The sequence below is a fragment of the Protopterus annectens genome, chromosome 3.part0 (assembly GCF_019279795.1).
Source record: "Protopterus annectens isolate FY-2018-M chromosome 3.part0, PAN1.0, whole genome shotgun sequence".
NCBI lineage: Eukaryota > Metazoa > Chordata > Ceratodontiformes > Protopteridae > Protopterus > Protopterus annectens.
The window spans coordinates 1,219,205,191-1,219,221,107 of record NC_056731.1 but is presented as its reverse complement, the minus strand read 5'-3'; the positions used below and the strand labels follow the sequence as shown (position 1 = coordinate 1,219,221,107).

The following is a 15,917-nucleotide window of genomic DNA, read 5'->3' as shown; positions in this document are numbered from 1 at the left end:
CTGCTGATTCAGTGTACCTGACCATAAGTTGCAGATACATATTAAAGGTGTTTTGAGTAGAAATAACTTTTTTCATATTCTTACAATCTACTCCATAAAAGAGAAAACAAATTAACAAAGTTTGTTCCCAGCATTTCAGCCAGGGAAGACATATGAACATTTATTTTAAAGACGTATTACTGTACTACAGCTCTGTATTTAAATGTTTTATTTAGTGGACATTTAGTCATTAAGCTAAATGTGTGGAATGGGAATAAGTGAGTCAGTCAGTTGCTGTTGAATTCAAAATTCATTTATAACTTAATAATGGTCATCTAGTAAAGATAATTTATTACTTATATATACAAAAATGCCACTTTTGAAGATGCTGGGAGGAAAGAAAACAGTATTCCAGCATTCCTGAGTTTAGATTATCATACTTAACAACGTATGGATGATTTACAGGATTACAGCTTCATTTAGGTGCCACTGTTTAAAACAATTTGGCTTAAAAGGAAAACAAATGCAATATTTAATTTTCTTTATCAATTCATTGCAATACAGCATATTCCATTTCAAAAGTTAGATAAATAATACTTCGTAGAATACACATAAAGCCTACGCGGATACTGTGGAAAACAGTACACTGCTACTTCTGTTGTTGCTGGTCCACTTCACAAAAGTCACTCATCAGCTCTATGAGACTGAATATTAAAAAAAAAAAGAGTTACTTTATTCTGCTGTTCACTTCTCAAACAGGACATGTGATAAGCTTGTTAGTAAGAGCTGCTATAAGCAGGTTACAACTTACATTTCCTTTACGTTTCAAGCAGCCACTTGAATCAGCTATAAGAAAGGCTGCTGTCACACGGTCTTCTTCCACAAGATAATCCAGCATATGACATATGCCGTACTAGTCTTGCCTCAGGATCTCTAACACTCCAGACACATGGAAGACTAGAAACAGCTAGTTTAAAATTCTGTACAGATCTCACAAGCCACAGGTGCCACATCTGTGTTCCAACTACTGACATTATCTGAAGTGATGGGATTTCTTTACAAGACAACAACAAAAAGGTTTGCACTGTACAAAAACTTGCAAAACTTGCATAAATCCCTGAGTAAGATCTTACAGTGAATATCATGAAACAAAGCCAGACCGGTCACTGAAAAGGAGCAATAGCTACCAAATGGTAACTTTTGATGTAGACAGATCATGTTTCCACCTTGACTGCTGGGTCTCTAGCTCCATTACTTTCAATCACCAGTGCATACTTCGCTATAAGATTATCTGTTAAAGTCCACTTTGTACAATTATTTGTTGCCTGAATAGCCTTATCCTGAAGTGTTCTAGGATTTATAGTGGCATCTTTCCTGGGAACTCTTCTCAGTATTAACTCAGTCTGGACAGCAACATCTCTAGTTGGTTCATCATTACAACTGACGTGAAATGCTCTACGACGTTTCTTGACATGGGACTGAAAAACAGAAATAAAATGGCAGTTTTTAATTATTTATTTTTACAATAAACAACTTATTTTTGTGAATGCATTGCAAGTAGTAGTCTGCCTCTAGGTCCTACTGACTAGCAGTGTTCACGCTGTCTTTCCCCTATGACTAGCAGTGTTCACTCTCTCTTCCCCAATGACTAGCAGTGTTCACGCTGTCTTTCCCCTACTACCTCAGACTACATTCAGTTAAGGCTAACTATACAACTCTCATCATCAAGAATCCCTGTTCTTGCCTCTCCACCTCATTCATCCCTCTTTCACACAACTTGGTCTTAACTTCATTACACACATTGTTTTTCTCCAAGATGGGTCAACCTGCAAAGTGAGGAAGACTTGGGAACACTTGATATAGCTGGTCAGGAGCTGACTTGGGTCCCCATTACACCAGTAGATCAGCAGCTTTCTGTTTTTCCTCTCCATGTACAGGGGGGAAGCAGCATATGATTGTAATGGGAAAAGAAAAAAAAACATCTTATAGTAAATGTAAGTTCTTTTTATATTCTGTAATTCTGACTGTTTAAAGATGTGTGTCAGGCACTCTAAATTTAGTGTGAGACTGAATGTTACATTCCTTTCCTGTTATTGTAACAGGCAGCAAAGTGGCCGGCATATGTTCCCTGTTTTTATAAAGGCAAATTCTATAGCTGTGTTAATAAAGCCTAACTAAGGGAGTAAATAGATATGTAGACTACTTTGACATAATACTGAAAAACATAAAGACGTCAGAGGGGCCTAGGTCATAACTCGTACTAATGAAGTTTTCTCAAGTACAAAAGTTTACACTGTAAGATGGTAAACACAGTTCAAGACATGAGCGGATGTGGCTCTCCTTACTTACTAATATCTGTATTTTGTGCCCCAATGCCTGCATTAACTATGAGCAGGAAAAGAAATGTCCCGGTTTGCCAGTGTTACCACAATATAAACATTAAGTTCACATACATCCACTTTTCATGTCAACATCATATGAAAAAGCACCCAAAGTATTATGCATATAAAGAGAAGCAATGTTTTACTAATAAAAAAATATGGGTGCATTTGAGGTCCAAAAATTGTAAAACTAGTACTGAATAAAAAAAATAATATACATAATATACTATACATACAATTCAAGAACAGAAACGTTTACGACACAAAGAAGGAAAATCCCTCAAACCCAATAAACACTTTATCTTAATGTAGAACGCTTTCTTTGACAAAATTTACCTTAGCAGTTTATCATTCCCACATATCGCTTAAAATTACTGTTACCCACATGACAACAATGGAATTATTTAACATACTTAACTACCCCTCCAAACAAGAATAAACTGTTAAGGCTCACTCAACGATCCTAACACAAAAATCCAAACATCCTACCCTAAAAATAACTTCTTCAGTACTAAAGTACAGTCACCAAGCTTTCCATCTTCTTTCCACCATTCTTCCTGCATAACTGATTAATCATGTAATCTTCATTATATACCATATTACACAAAAATGTCCACACAACATGCATTGGTGTTAAAGTGTGAAATAGGTAACTGTCTGATTCCATCGTGTCCACTGTGCTAGGTCTTCACTACCATACCAAAATACATATTACATAACATACTTAAAAAATCTCTAGTTCTTCCCACAAATCCCTATCTGTTTCACATTCAGTACAGATGAAAGGCATTTCCTTCATCCTAACACTCACAGGTTTAATGCATCCCCACTCCTCCTTGCTTTAAAACTACTTTACTTTCAGCTCATGTACTGTCATTACTCAAAATACTTCCCAAAAATGGGCGGTCAACCTCCTGTTCTTCCCACTTTCAGCAAAATATGCAAAAAACACAAAAATCAAAATTTCAGAAGGTCCACTCGTAAGTTTCACAATTCAGCTTTGCTACAGTTTTTCACACAACCAAACCAACTTCTATATGATTTAAACCAGGAACTGGAACCCAAGGCCCACATCAGCCTATGTGGCCTACAAGTGCCCCCCCCCCCCCAACTTTGTAGTCTGTGACCACAATGTCTTTTGAACTGTAATGCATTTTCAGAAATTTACCCTGCTACTCCAAATCTTCCTGCAACTCTCAACTTCACTGCTCAAGAATTCTAGACAAAGTCAAAATTAATTGGGGGGAGCCCAAGATCAGGACTTTTTTAATACTAGTCTAATTAAGATAAAAAAGTTAATAAAAAGTACAGTTGTGCAAGTAAACTTACCATAACAGTTGACATTCTAATGGATCATCGTAGCAGATTCCTAAACTATATAGGACTTATCCCTCTGCTCCGGCCAGCTTTATAGTGCTTTGAGAGCCCTTCAGGTGCGCCAACTACTAGAAGTTATGGGGCACTCCTTAAGGCAGTTCAAGCACCAATTTCTTAAGGGCATGTTGTGTCTAGGAAAAAGGCAAAAGTACTGAAAACTTGCACTAGGAAACAAAGTGAACTATAAACAAAAGGATGACAACAAGCACACCCTGGTAACATAACATAAATAAGCAGAAAGCAGAGGCTAGATGGAAGGACAGCGCCTGCAATAGTGCTCCATTAGAACTGCTACTGCTACAGCAAATGTACTTGCATAATTCTATTATGTTTAACACATCGATCACCACTGCAGTAGCTTAAGATATATGGGTAGGTTACCACAGCTTAGACAGGAATAGAAAAGAGAGGGAGGCCAATAATTAAGACCCCAGGAGCCCCTGAAGTATGATCCTGTCAAGACCCATTCTAGACCTGGAAAAGGAATCCAATCTGCAGTGCTTTATAAAAGTATACCCAGAGGACAAACTAATACTTCTAACGTCCACTCCTTTCTAGAAAGACACCAATGCCCTTGTTAAATGAACTGTAACCCTGCCATTTAATTGAGTATGTGGACTATAACACAAAAAACAAAAAAAAAAATAGCATGAGAGAACCATCCCGAAATGGTTAATCTGTCACTGATTGTTCTTTCAGCTGGTCAGCTTTCCTGAAAGGTAGTACCTGACCTGCTCGAGTACATCCAGAGAGTGAAGTATCTTTTATCACTAGTTTTTTTTTTTTTTTTTGGTTTGGTTCAGGAAAGAAGACTGGGAGATGAATAGTCTGGCTTAAAGTAACTCTCAAATAAAAAGTAGGATTTGGTTCTCAAAGAATCCTTATCCTTATGAAAAATGAGGTACTGTTAACTCACTGTAATTACTTGTAACCAAGATAGTTGCTTAGCAGATGTTAGAGTAATGAATAAAATAGTCTTCCATGATAAAAACCTCAAATCAGTCTCATGATAAGGTTGCCACCTGTCCCATTGTGAGACAGACCGTCATTGTCCAGTATTGTGTGTCCCTGTGCCTGCATTAACTATCAGCGGGAAAGAAAATGTCCTGGTTTGCTGGTGTTACAATAAAAAACATTAAATCAGCAAGATGGGAGCTGTCTTCCCCACTCAGTTAATGCATGCAAGATCTATTGGGTCTATGTTCGCGCATCAAAAAAACATTACAGCAAATGATCAAACGTTAAACAATGAAAGTTTAGCTTTCTGAAAAAGTTTAACAACGAAAAATAATTCATCAAATAGTTCATAGCTGGCCAACATCACAAATGTAACCAACCAAGGTGGGGGGATCCCTCCCCCACACCCTAACTATATATACCCACTTCAAGATCGCACTACAGTGGCGAATACTGCAAATTTTAAAAAGTTTCCTTTGCTTACCTTATATGCATTGCAGTACTACTTCCTAGTTGTTGGCCAACTATGCTGTTTTTTTACATTTTTACTTGAATGTATAACTAAAATTCTCAGACATTTCACATGCTATTTGCATACTGCCACTTCTGCATTAGGTAGTCAAATATGCGACAGTGAATGGCTATACCAGAGTGTTGGTAGGTAGAACCCTTGAGCAGAGCACTAGTATATCAACCTATGGAAACTGAATGCCATTTCTGACTTTTTCAGCAAACATTACCAAAAATCAGGGTCAAGGACAAAGCAAAATGTGGGACGAGGACTGAAAATCCCTGGCAACTTAGTAGTACTCTAAGTCACATAAAAAATTAATAGAACAGCATTTTTTGCCATATCAACATACATTTTTGAACATTAAGTATGAAAATATGTAATGTCTAGGTTGGCATTATTTACTGTCTGTAATCCTCAGTGCTCTCTGCTTTACCAGAAAATCAAACAGTTTAAAAAAGGCATGTCAAAAATATGAGGCAAAATCAGGGAAAGGTGAGAGGCATCCCATCTCAACCTCTTAGTGTTAAGAAATCTAGACAAAGCCTAAAATAATGGGGGACAAAAGCACACAAATAGGGACAGATTTCAAATATTGCTCTTACAAACTTAGAAAGCTGCTAGAATAACATGATTTGTTTAAGCATGCATTTTCTGAAACTCAAATACATGTCATTACTTAATGACTTCAGTCCTCAATTATTTGCCAGAAAACCACAAATTTTAAGAAAAACTGTCCAAAAATATGACAAAAATTCTGGACAGTTGAGAGGCCAAGAAAGGTATCATTGTTGTCTGCTGTTGTTAAAGGAAATATACTGTCAGTATAGCAGTGCTGCTGCACGTGATCAGGAAAGGATGGAAATGAGAAGGGAAAACTAGAGATTAAAAACTTACTTGGAACTTTTTTTTTTTTTGCTGACCAGATGAGGATCGTCTGCTGCAAGAACACACACTCATTTTACAGGGATGGTAAGCATTGGAAGTGGCTTGTGGTTAGCAAGACAGACAGAGAGAGAGAGAGTAGAAAGGCAGAAATCGTACAAGTAGGAAGGACAGGAAAGAGAGAGACAGAGAAAGAAATAATATGAGAGTAACAAAGAATGAGTATGAGAGAGAATCGGTAAAAGAGAGAGAGAGAAAGCAAGTAAGAAAGTGGGCATGATATTAAGAGTGAGCCAGAGAGTCTGAGGAAGAGGGAGTAATAATAACAGTGGTGGAGAGATACAGACTTTTAGATAAGACATGTTTTGTATAAACGTGATTTTTTTTCACAGAATCAGAAGTATGAACCTATAACATTTGGCATTACTGACTGTAGTCCTCAGTGATTTAGTTACAGAAAAGCAACAACAGATTTTGCATCAATGTGCACTTTCCAAAGATTTTTTAAGTATGAAAATGTTAATGTCTGGCATTATTGACATTCCTGGCCAATATACAACATCTTCTGCTCTTTCCTTGCACTTCAGTATTCTCGCGGTAGAAATTGTTAGTGTACTGAATATTAAATCACGAACACATTTTCTTTCTTGAAGGAATTTCTTGTCTTAATCATAAAGTTTTGATCAGGCCAGTTATGAGTCAAAAAGGTTGGAAAAAAAGCTCTAGAATGCACCACTGAGCACCTAGAACCCCTTGGCTTCTGGGAGGCTAGTGGCCCCCAAACCCTCGGCATACTTCACTTATTCCTCACATAGTTATCACAGTAAATTTTAGCCACACCTACTTTGACATCATACATTTGGCCACACACCCTGTGTCCCACTTTGGGCACTTGAAAAGGTGGCAACCCTATCTTGTGAGCTGCTTGAAATGGAGACAAAGTAAGTTTCTCAAGCACAAAACTGAGATGCCAAGCAGGAGCCACATGTTTCCTAGGTGGACAACTAAGTAAAATCTCTTTCAAAACCCATTTAAGTTATCATTAAAAACAGGAAGATCTACGGGCACAGATGACTGCCAAATGTAGCTTGGCAGAAAAGTATGACAAACCACTGTATAGTAACCCACACAAATAATCAAAAACCAGAGGCAAAGTACACGTGTGTAAGTTGCACTTACCCATAGATGTACGAATTCTTCACTGCTGCTGTAGCTTTAGACTATACGGATTGTTTCCTTGCCTAGGAAACAACAACCAGCCATCTTCACAAAGCTATGGCTCCCCTGCCCTCCCCACACCTTCATTCTGACTGCTGATTGGCTAGACCCAAGAAGGCAAATCAGCAGTCAGAGTGAAGATTTCTTCAGGTCTTTCTTGCCCATACAGAAAGAAAGAGTGATTAACAATCATGAACCAAAAACACAAAAACAAAGAAATATATAAAGGTAAAAATGCATAACCCCACTTTATATCCAAACTAAAACTAAATACAAGACTAGGGGGAAGGAGGGTGGGTGTGGCTACTTCAGCAGTGAGCATCTGATCATCTACTGTTATGGTAAGTGCCACTTACACAACTGTACTATGTTTATCATTCCCACTACTGCAGTAGCCTTTAGGCTATATGGGTTGACTACCAAAGCCTATTCAACCTGGGAGACAGAAAGATATGGATCCAGGTGTCCTTGGAGAATGGTCATATCCCTGGACCTTGAAAAATAATCCAGTTTTTAACGATATATAAAGGTATGTAGAGAAGACCATGTAGCTGCCTCTAAAATACTTCTTAAGTACACCTCTTTCCAGTATGCCATCGAAAGAGACAAGGCTCTAGTTGAATGTGTCTTTATACTGCATGGAATTGATTTGTCATGGTGGGAATAACAGAAAGCAACAACAAAGGACAAACACTTAGAAACTGTCTGTTTAGACACAGGATGCCCCCTTTTCAGCCCTAGAAAAGAAAGAAATAGCTGTCCAGCTTTTCTAAAGGAGTTGGTTCTATCAAGCTAGTATCGGAGTTGCCTGCTTTTTAGGTTCTAGGTAGAAAACTGAAATTGACGGTTTGTTCAAAGTAAACTCTGAAACCACTTGGGGGATAAAAGAGGGGGTTGGTCTTAATGTGACATTATCTTCGTGGAATATGAGGTGAGGTTCACCTACCAAGAGAGCTTGCAATGCAGACATTCTTTTTGCTGATGTCAGAGTAACGATGAGTACTGTTTTCCAAGTCAAAAACCTTAAATTAGTTTGATGAGCAGGTTCAAAAGGTGACGGTCAAATTCTACGGTACAAAGTTGAGATCCCATGGAGGACCAACCATACTTCTAAATTGTACACATTTTCACAGAATGCCCAGATTTTTTGCCTCCGATTTTTGATCTGTTTTTCATTAAACTGTGGTTTTCTGGCAAATAAGTGGCAAATCATTAAAGACAAGTTAGAAAACAATGAAAGACATTTGAGTCTCAAACTTCATACCCTTTAGAAAATTCATGCTAATGCAAAACCTGTTATTCTATCAACTTTCTAAGTTTTTAAGAGTAATATTTAAAAACTGTCCTTACTTCTGGGCCTTTGTACCACTTTTATTTATGGCTTTGTCTAGATTCCTTGCTCTAACAGGTTGAGCGGTATGGGACCAAGCTGTTTACAAGGTCATCTCAGGTGAAAATTCCTTTCAGAAACTGTTTTACCACAAACAAGAGAAGACAAAGAAGGACCCATGGGCAGATGTTGAAACTGCCACAAGATTAACCTTTACAGCGAAAAAAAGAGCAGCCAACGTAAAGCAACTGACCCAAATATTTAAGCACCAGTGGTATAAAATTCCTGATGGGCCGTAGTTATTTATTTATTTTACATTTGCTTAATGGCTCCTCATTGATATAATACAGTTATAATTACATAAAGTTATTGCAAAACCTAATACAGAAGAATGATATATTACAAAGTAAAAATTCAACTTCAGTTCATACAGTGTGAACCAGTACATACATACTGCAAATATTTGGACAGACAAACTGAAATAGAACACTGTCAACAGTTACAGTATTCACAAGTTGTAGTTCACAGAGATAACATTAAACACACTGAGAACACTTTTTGGAACAGAGATGAATAGATAATATAGCCTAGGCAAAAATATATTTGTCTTTTATCTAAGAAATAGATTTTTACTAATTCCTTTTTTCTGAAGATAGTCAAAGTAAGCAGGGGGTGGAAGGAGGGAGGAAGGGACTAGCTCGGCCTGGGGTAGTGCAGGCTCTATTAGCCCCCCCAGTTAACTCTGACTACTGGTTAGGCAGCAACTAGAAAACTGTTTCCTCTTACCAACATTTTATTTTCAAGCAGAGGTTTTCTTGCATCTTTTAGTACCTGCTTCATGTCCTCATGAAATAAATGCCTAAAAGGTATTAGACTCAAATCATCCAGGCACTCAGTTGAGTTGACTGTGGTTGGGTTTATCAAACTTTCCTGGTCTTGTGTGCACAGATCTATTCTATGAGGAAGCTTGTGGTAATTGCCCATGGCAAATTCCATAAAAAGGGAGAAAGTACAGTTGTGTAAACTTAAAACAAAATGTAGACGTTTGAGCGCATTCACTTTTGCAGCCCTAACTGATGACATTTCCTACTGTAGAAGCTCGAGGCCAGCCTGACAATTGGAGAACTTATTTCCACTTCAGGAGATGGTTGACACCCTGGATGACGTCAAGAAATCCTGGTATAAAGGGGGTCAGCTGGCACCATAACTTCATTTCTTTCTTGCCCCCAACAAAAAGAAGCCCGCAGGTGGTCCCTAATGTTACAGGCCTTAGCCACAGGATACTACAGTGTGTAACCTTAAGCCCAGTCTGAACTGAAGAGGGGGAACAACCTGCCCGGTAAGAGAGGAAGGAGGTAGGGAAAGAATAATGCAACAGTGACTACATTCAGACATCTATATTTATGCTAAGTTTACATAACTGTACTATGTTCTTCATGTTTCACTGTTGCAGTCCTAACTGATGGGATGACTCCCAAAGCTGATAAGACGGTGGATGAAAAACTTTACAGTCTGATTTCATTTATCAAGAGGAGGGGGTAACCTCTAGCAATAAACATGCTAGCTACTTTATCCAGTTCTGGAACAAGATCCTCGTTATGTGATGTCATCCTGGAAACACAAATACACTGCCCCTTGACAAAGCTTTTCTTTTGGGAAAGAGGGTGACAACTTGAAAAATGCAAATATAAATTACTAAAGGTGGAGTTCCTGTACACTTTACACCTTAATTATGCATACTGAAAACGGTTTTAAGTGTCCAAGTAAAAATAAGTTATGTACCTACCATAACGTTCCATGTTAGTTGTCTTCATCTCGCCTTCTTTCTTGCTGGTTGGATCGGCTCCGACTCGGCCATCTTCAATAGCTCAAGAGCTGTTTACTGGCTCGAGGTTACCCCTTATCCCATGATGCCTAGTGCTAGCTACCCAGATCTCGTTTGAAATAGCTAACCCCAGACATAGCTATAGGAAGAAACCCCTCCAAACAAATGGTTAAACAAACCTGTCCTACTGTCTATGTCAGTAAAGGAAACAAACCAGAGAACACTCAGCCAGTGAAAACTGAATTCCTCTCAGTCCAATAGGACAGGGGGATGGAGGGGGGGACGCAAGAATGAAGGCGAGATGAAGACAACTAACATGGAATGTTATGGTAGGTACATAACTTCTTTATGTTAAGTTGTCAATCTCGCCTTCATTCTTGCTGGTTGGGACAGCATCCCTAGCACCTACAATCCTGGGTGGCTCATTGGAACAGACTCTTCAGAACAGTCGAACCAAAGTCAGCTCTACTTCTGGAGACCAAATCCAACTTGTAATGAGAAATAAAGATACGAGGATTTGCCCACGTAGCAGCGGCACAGATAGAGTCCATGGGCAACCTAGACTGGAAGGCTACAGAGATAGCTAAGGCCCTGGTAGAATGACCCTTCGGTTTGATTGGCAAGACTTTGTTCCTTAGTTGATAGATAAAGGTAATGATATGAGACAACCACCTGGATAAAGTCACTTTGGAAACTGGGAGACCCTGTTTGCCCCGAGCATAGGAAAGGAAAAGTTGGTCAGACTTCCTTATATCCTTTGTCCTATGCAGGTAGGAACGCAACTGTCTATGAACATCCAGTTGATGTAACTTGTATTCTGCCTTGTTGGTGTGGTTAGGGAAAAACACAGGTAGGTCTATAGACTGGTTCAAATTATTTTCTGAGCAGACCTTCGGAAGGAAAGAGGGATTAGTCCTCAGAGCGACCCTGTCCTTATGAAATACTAAGTATGGAGGACGGACGCATAGTGCCTGAAGTTCAGAGACACGTCTGGCTGAAGTAATAGCTACCAGAAAGAGAGTTTTCCAAGATAGAAACTTAATGGAGCAGGAAGCTGCTGGTTCAAAAGGGGGCATAATTAATGAGGTTAGTACCAAATTAAGGTCACAAGGAGGAGGGGGATCTCTCACTGGGGGTTTAAGGAGAGTAGCCCCTCATAGAAACGCTTTACATAGCTTATGAGACATAATGTTTGCATTAGAAAACCAGACATGAAAATATGAAATGGCCGCTAATTGAATCCTGATTGTAGCAGAAGCGGACCCTGAATGAAAGAGTTCTGTTAGGAACTCCAAGATTTCGTGGATAGGGGCTGTGAAGGGATCTATGTTCCTTATCCTCTGCCCAACAAGAAAAACGTTTCCATTTACTAGCATAGTCCTTCTAGTGGCAGACTTATGGGAGGAAACAATAATGTCGCGTATGGCCGGGGAAATACTGGGAAGCCTGGCAAAGGTTGGAAGTGGAGCAACCAAGCTGTGAGCTGGAGCGTTTGAAGGGACTGATGGAGCCCGTCTGATTGATGAATCAGTAGGTCTGGAATCAGATCCAGAGTCCGAGGCCGCTCGAGAAGGTAATGGTGCAGGAATGGGAACCATATCTGTCGAGGCCAGTAGGGGGCAATGAGGATCATTTTGCAACCCAACGACATAGCTTTCTGAATGAGTTTCGGTATCAGGGGAAATGGAGGGAAGGCATAAAGAAGTCCCTGAGGCCAATCGTGGACTAGAGTGTCTCTGGGAGAGTGACCAGGAAGCAGAAGAAGGGAGAAGTAGTTGCTGCATTTGCTGTTGAAGGGGGTGGCAAAAAGGTCGCAGCAAGGCTGACCCCATTTGCGGAAGATTAAATCCGCAACTACCTGATTCAGAGACCACTCGTGAGGCATGAGAATAGCTCTGCTGAGCCTGTCTGCTATGATGCTGGACGTCCCAGGGATGTGCGTCGCAATCAGAAATTGTTGGGAGGAAATCGCCCACTGCCAGAGTCTGAGCGCTTCTTGACATAGGGGGTAGGACCTGGTTCCACCCTGCTTGTTGATGTACCACACCACTGACATGTTGTCCGTTTGAATTGCAATGGCCCCAGAAGGAAGAGAGTCCTGAAGAGCTTGCAACACTAGGAGCATGGCTCTCATTTCTAGGACGTTTATATGCAGATGGTACTTGTGATCCTGCCAAGTGCCCTGGACTGTCCTTCCCTGACAATGCCCCCCCCCCTATCAGGGAGGCTTCCGTGGTCAATGTAGCAACCGGAGGGGGCTGAATGAAGGGTCTGCCCTGAACCACTAGTGGGGAGACCATCCACCAGGAAAGGTGCCTTTTGCATGCTTCTGCAATGATGATCATGTGAGACATGGGGAGCTGTTGGAAAGACCACTGCGTGAAAAGAAGCCACTGCAGGCTTCTCATGTGAAAGCGGGCCAGGGGTATCAGAAGAATTGCCGCCGCCATAGAACCTAGAGTTTGAAGGACGTACTTGACTTGCACTCTTTTGCATTGCATGAGGACTTGAACTTGCTGGCGAATTGTGGACACCGTGTCCGAAGGTCCTTGTATCTAAGTCTGCTCCTATATAAATAATAGATTGACAGGGCAACAAGGCAGATTTTTCGAAATTTATGGTAATGCCTAGCTGGGAGCAAACTGATATTGTATAGTCCCTGGCTTGAAGGAGTTGATGCCTGGTAGTAGCAGTAAGGAGCCAGTCATCTAGATATGGAAACACCTGGAATCCTTGACGCCTCAGGTGAGCCGTGACCATTGCCATACTCAGCTTTGGCCGGCTAACAACTTGCTATATTCCACTGGACGTATAAGAGAATTTAAGTACCTTTATCTGCTTTTTTTTTTCAAAAAAAATTACAGTATTTAAATTGATTTCAACTGTGTGAGAAGGAATATTTAGCTGAACTGAAGTTTTCACTCTGCTCTGCAGTTTGGAAGAAATATTAACTGAACTGGTAGTTAGTCAGTGTTTGCTGAATTTTGTTATTTGCTAGTAATTACAGGTGTGGGGGTAGTCACATTCTTTGATTTCCTGTCCTTGCCTATTTAAGTGGTACAGTGTGAAATATTTTCTGCTTAAAAACCTCAGCTTTGTAACAACTTGCTATATTCCACTGGACGTATAAGAGAATTTAAGTACCTTTATCTGCTTTTTTTTCAAAAAAATTACAGTATTTAAATTGATTTCAACTGTGTGAGAAGGAATATTTAGCTGAACTGAAGTTTTCACTCTGCTCTGCAGTTTGGAAGAAATATTAACTGAACTGGTAGTTAGTCAGTGTTTGCTGAATTTTGTTATTTGCTAGTAATTACAGGTGTGGGGGTAGTCACATTCTTTGATTTCCTGTCCTTGCCTATTTAAGTGGTACAGTGTGAAATATTTTCTGCTTAAAATCCTCAGCTTTGGCTGGCTAACAACTTGCTATATTCCACTGGACGTATAAGAGAATTTAAGTACCTTTATCTGCTTTTTTTTCAAAAATCAAAAATTACAGTATTTAAATTGATTTCAACTGTGTGAGAAGGAATATTTAGCTGAACTGAAGTTTTCACTCTGCTCTGCAGTTTGGAAGAAATATTAACTGAACTGGTAGTTAGTCAGTGTTTTTTGTTATTTGCTAGTAATTACAGGTGTGGGGTAGTCACATTCTTTGATTTCCTGTCCTTGCCTATTTAAGTGGTACAGTGTGAAATATTTTCTGCTTAAAAACCTCAGCTTTGACTGGCTAACAACACTTTATATTGGACGTATGAAGAATTTGTTTTTCTCCTTTATTTTTTCAACAGTGTGAAATATTTTCTGCTTAAAAAAACTTCAGTCATTGCTAAAACAACTCTATATATTCCACTGGAATAAGAGAATTAGAATTTTTATACCTTTTTTTCAAAAAATTACAGTATTTAAATTGATTTCAACTGTGTGAGAAGGAATATTTAGCTGAACTGAAGTTTTCACTCTGCGGATTGAGGGCTCAGTGTCTGTTATTCTAAAAGTGTATTAATTCTGGTAAGCACTACTAGGCTATCAGGCCAGTTATTTTACATGGTTCGTGGGTCTGCACCTTGTGGGAGGAGAGGCTGGGACCTGCCCTTCTGAGCTGGGAATTTCTGATTGAAGGCTAGTTTATAGTGCATGCATGAACTGCTTCTTACTTAAGTTGGTGCACCTGTTTGTTGTGGCATAGACATAGACTGGGTTGGCTGGATCTAGCTTTGTTTTGTTACTGTACACCAATCCAGGCATTCTCTAAAAGTATTCAATTGTATTTATATGCTTTGCAGTAACTTGATTAAAGTTTAGCTGTCATTCTAAGTCTTTGATTAAGCACTTGGGCTCAGACCAAGTTGTTTTACATTAGGAAGGTTTGGGTTTGCGGCACTGGTGGCAGGACAGGTAGCTTTCATCCTTCTAAATTTGGGACTGACTGATTGAGAGCCCAGTGTCTGTTATTCTTAAAGTGTCTTCTTTTGGTTACTTAGGCTTAGGCTTTCCAGCAGTTATTTTACATTAAGAGGGTTCGTGGGTCTCACCTTCTGTGGGAGAAGAGGCTGGCCTGCCCTTCTGAGCTGAGAATTTCTGGTTGAGGTTTATGGTGCCTGATTTGAACTGTATCTACTGACTGAGAATTGGTACACCTGTTGTTTGTAGCGCAGACTATATCCAGGTCTGCTATGAATAAGTTTTTGTTTATATACTTGTTGTTTGTTTGTTTGTTGTATCCTGGAACGCTATTCCACACACGCGCTTCGTGCCTTCTCTGGCTCACTAAGATATCTGCACGTTTACTGTACTTATTTCTGTTTCTTTCACTTTTGGTTACCTGGCACTTGCTCACTAAAGCAATTATATAAGTCGCTAACTAAAAATTAAAAAGCACTACACCCTCACCCCCCACTGGCCCTTTTCACAGTTTAGGAATTCATTACGTATATTGTCCAAAGGTCACTGCTGTCAATGTCAATCTCCTCCAGTCCAGCTGGTGAATCCTGGATGAGGCAATGTTATGTACAACTGCCTCATGTACACCAACACTCCTCTCCTCCCCCCCAACAAATTCCACATGTGAGAGATGCAACCATATAGCCAAACTGGAGGCTAAGCTCTCTCAACTCAGTACTGGCATAACCAGTCAGGAGGAGAAGGAAACCATACTCACTACAATTCCAGTCTCACATAGACCTACCACGACAGCAAACCAAACACATAATCACACAAAAACATACATAAAGATCTGCCGGGCAGCAGAGACCTCCAAAGCAGACACCCAAGCAGCCGCTACCCCAAAAAAACAACGGCGTAACACATATCTCACAAAGCCAGTGTGCCAAACAGTCACAGCCCTTAAGACTAAACAACACACCTGATACACTTGTAATAGGTGACTCTATCGCACACGCACACTGACGACGCCACCAGGCTGAACAAGGAGAGGGTCACGGTGAGCAGCCT

At 39.8% G+C, this 15,917-nt stretch overlaps 1 protein-coding gene across 1 annotated transcript in view; it reads right to left on the bottom strand.

The window, feature by feature from the left end:
- Positions 1-276: 276 nt before the first annotated feature.
- The window catches only part of LOC122796720, a 284,514-nt gene continuing 268,873 nt past the window's right edge, over positions 277-15,917 (bottom strand). The window contains exon 4 of the mRNA XM_044065419.1: positions 277-1,457. Within this exon, the coding sequence (XP_043921354.1) occupies positions 1,194-1,457 (264 nt within the window). The 3' untranslated portion in view covers positions 277-1,193. The remainder of the gene's footprint in view (positions 1,458-15,917) is intronic.